Source organism: Pinus tabuliformis, chromosome 3_1 (assembly GCF_031772625.1).
Source record: "Pinus tabuliformis cultivar Carrire ecotype Pingquan chromosome 3_1, CPIR1, whole genome shotgun sequence".
In the NCBI taxonomy this organism is placed as follows: domain Eukaryota; kingdom Viridiplantae; phylum Streptophyta; class Pinopsida; order Pinales; family Pinaceae; genus Pinus; species Pinus tabuliformis.
In genome coordinates this window covers 741,790,016-741,793,680 of record NC_142301.1, presented here as the reverse complement: position 1 = coordinate 741,793,680, position 3,665 = coordinate 741,790,016, and the positions used below count along the sequence as shown (strand labels likewise).

The 3,665-nt window shown below is 38.4% G+C and overlaps 1 protein-coding gene across 1 annotated transcript; it reads left to right on the top strand.

Moving 5' to 3' along the window:
- Positions 1–997: 997 nt before the first annotated feature.
- LOC149189484 (uncharacterized) lies at positions 998–1,876 on the top strand. Its single transcript, XM_089410248.1, has one exon. It carries the CDS (start codon positions 998–1,000, stop codon positions 1,874–1,876), a length of 879 nt encoding a protein of 292 aa, XP_089266374.1.
- Positions 1,877–3,665: the final 1,789 nt, after the last annotated feature.

The following is a 3,665-nucleotide window of genomic DNA, read 5'->3' as shown; positions in this document are numbered from 1 at the left end:
GTTGAATCATGTCACTGTGCTGACTCATCATGTCGAATGTAGGGGGCTTCAACTTTTAGTTTTAACTTATGGTTTGTGCAATAATGCTATAGCTCTTCCACATCATGATTTAGTTACAAACTTACATGGTGAAGGCAATTGATCTCCTAAAAATGCCAGGATATAAGTTCAGACTGCGGAGAAGCTTTCATTATATTTCTTCAACACCTCCGCATTCTGGCATGTCCCTACTTTACACAGTAAAAGTTTCTTTCTTCCACACCTTAGAGCGAAATTGATTATGGCCCAACCAGTTACTAACTTACTACATCCAATTGCCAGTAAAACTGTAAATTAAAAGAATATTTATGTATAAATGTAATAAAATTATAAAACAACAGTTTGAACCATTATTGCGTTAGTGACATGTTAAAACCAATTGTTAGATCATATAACTTATAAGTTGTAATGTGCATGAACTTCACTTCAAAAATCAGCCATATAGTGGGTCGTCGCTTGGTCCAAAAAACCTGTCTGGAAAAAATGACTGTTAAGTCTTGTGAGCAACCATTCATAACTGTTCAAAAAATAAAATACATCCGAATAAAACTGGTATATATAAATAGTATCCATCCATAGTACATGCCAATAAAGAAAAAAGTGCTGATAAGAACATTTAGCAGTATAACTGTGCCATCAAAACAGCAGCCAATATAACACCTGTTCAGGAATTAAGGTTTTGTGTGTACGCCAGCCTGTAACAAATGTTGGACTTGGAATTTGCCCAGAAAACAATTCACTGCATTATATTTACATAGATCTACATATTCGTGTAATAGCTACAGCGTACAGGCCTGTGAGCCTAAATCTTGAAACATACTGATACATATGCATAAATATGTGTGCAAACTGTTTTGAATCACTTTTCATTTTTCTAAATTCTAACTAACGAAAATGTAATTTCAAAAAAAATTGTAGACATTTCAGACATTGCAGTGCCAGACATTTCAAACTTCCAATGGCACCCCCAAAATCAACTGCTGTAGCTTGGAATTTTGTCCAAAAAGATGGTTTTAATCTTTCATGTCAGCGATGTGGACAAAATTTCACTGGCACTTTGACTAGAGCAGTGGATCACCTTCTCGGTATTAGCAATGGAAGTGGAGGTGGTGTTGAAGCCTGCACTAAGATCACCGATGAACAAAAAGCCACAGTGGAGAAAGACCATTCCAATTCACAGATGCAAAAGCAGAAAAGGGTAAATAAGAGGCAGCGAATTGAGAGGGAGATTGCCATGTCTTCCTCCAACACCATTAATTCAGTTTCAAACATTGGTGGATCAAGTTCTACAGCTACTCAAGCAAAAACAGGTGGACCGAAAACATTAAATCAATTCTGGAAACCTGTTGAGAAACAGGAAGTTGATGATGCTGTTGCTGAGTATTTTTATGCATGTGCAATTCCCTTTAATGTGGCGAGGAGTCCATATTTTAAAAATGTAATTAAAAAGGCCATTGATTTTGGAAAGGGCTATGTTCCTCCTGGATCTGAAGCTTTAAGGACAACTTTGCTAAAGAGAGCGAAAGACAGAGTGACAGGAAAGTTGGCTGATATTAAAGAGTCTTGGAAGCTTACAGGATGCACAATTTTGAGTGATGGTTGGTCAGATTTGTGTCATCGCCCATTGATCAATGTGCTTGTTTATTGTCCTCAAGGGGTACTTTTCTTGAAGGCAATAAATGCAATGGATCGAGTGAAGACATCAGAATTTATTTTTGGAATTTTGGATGAAGTGATTCAAGAGGTTGGGGTGGAAAATGTTGTCCATGTTGTTACAGATAATGCATCAAATTGTGTTGGAACTTGGTGCAGGGAAGCTGATTATGGAAAAATATAATCAAATTTATTGGACCCCTTGTGCAGCTCATTGCTTGGATTTAATGTTGCATGACTTAGCCAAATTTCCTTGGGTCAATGAAACAATCCGAAGAGCCAAAACAATTTCAAACTTCATCATCAACCATCGTCTCACTTTGAGCATATACAGGAAGAATGCATCAAAAAAGTTGTTGAGGCCTTGTGATACAAGGTTTGCCACTTTTTATATCACTCTAAAAAGAGTTGTTGAGGAAAAAGCGAGCCTAAGAGTTGTTTTTTGCAACACTGAGTGGGAGAGATCTACCCTCTCAAAAGAAACTAAGGGGAAAAATGTTGAACAAATAGTGCTCAATAATGGCTTTTGGGAAAATGCAAACAAGGTTTTAAAAATTTGTGGCCCAATTGTTAATGTGCTCCGCATGGTTGATGGTCACAAACCTTGTATGGGTTTTGTTTATGAAAGCCTTGATCATTGCAAAGAGGCCATCGCAACTGCTTTTGATAATGTGGAAGCTGATTACAAGGAGATATGGGATTTAATTGATCATAGATGGAAGATGATGCATAGTCCATTACACGCAGTAGCATGCTATTTGGACCCTAGATTGTTTGGGTTACCAAGACATAGGGATGAAGAAATCATGAATGGACTTATCCAGTCTATTGAGAAGCTAAATCCAGATCCAGAGATTGCAGGTATGATCAGAAGTCAGTTGAGAGCATACAGGTTAGAAGCATTGTTTTAAAAAACGGCCGTTTCGATACCGAAACGGCCGAGTTGATCCGAGCCGATACCCTCAGCCATGGCTCGGCCTTTGAAATGGTATGTTTGGCCGAGTCAGCCATGACTCGGCCGAGTCATTCAATGACTCGTCCGAGTCATGGCTGACTCGGCCAACTCAGCTGTTTCTGTTATGACTCGGCCGAGTCACAAAAAGCCGGCCAAGAACACGTTAAACAGCAATTTAATAATTTTTTAATGGATTTTTAAGGTGATTTCTGATTGGTTTGGACTCCAAGGTGTTATATGAATTTGCTAAATGTCATTTGGGGTCCATTCCCCCTCCCAAACCCTATTTAACACACTCAAATGCTCTCTACTATTGATATGCTATTCAAATTTCATGGTAATGTTAAATTCTTAAAGTAAAAGTGACATTCTCCTTGATCTTCATTTTCATCCTTTTACTTAAATTTTTAACATTACCATGAAATGACTCAGGATGTTTGAGAGTGGTTTCGGCCTCATTGGATTTCATATGGAGAAAGTAGAATTTTAGATTTCATTCAAAATCCAGCAGACTTATCAGTTTTTCAGGATTTCAGGATTGGAGGATTGCAACGTTTCCATTGAATTTTGTCACGTATTAGGGTATGGAACTATTATTTAATCAAGAGCACCAATCCCTCTATGTACCTTGATGTTAGTGACATTGGTTGTCGAACTCCTCTGGGATTCGCTCCCAAACCAGGAGCTTCTGAAAATGTCGCTCCCGCTCCCATTTTCGCTCCTGCTCCCAAGTAACACAAAGAAGAGAAACCGTTTGGATCAAAAACGGTTAAATGATCTAGTTTATGTCCAATACAACCTCCGGCTCAGACGAAACCATTTGCTGAACAAAAGACCTGATTCAGATCCCATTGTGTTGGAAGACATTGATCCAACATGAGATTGGGTAGTGGAGAGTCGTCCAGTAGAGTTTGATCTTGATGAGGATCTTGATTTAGATTTAGATATCGAGACATCAATTGAACTTGAACATGCTGTTCAGTTGAATGCAGATCCCAATCCACCATCCTCAGTCTCA

Bases quoted from the DNA above. Each gene is read 5' to 3' on its own strand.
- LOC149189484 (XM_089410248.1), top strand. From the start codon at position 998: ATGGCACCCCCAAAATCAACTGCTGTAGCTTGGAATTTTGTCCAAAAA.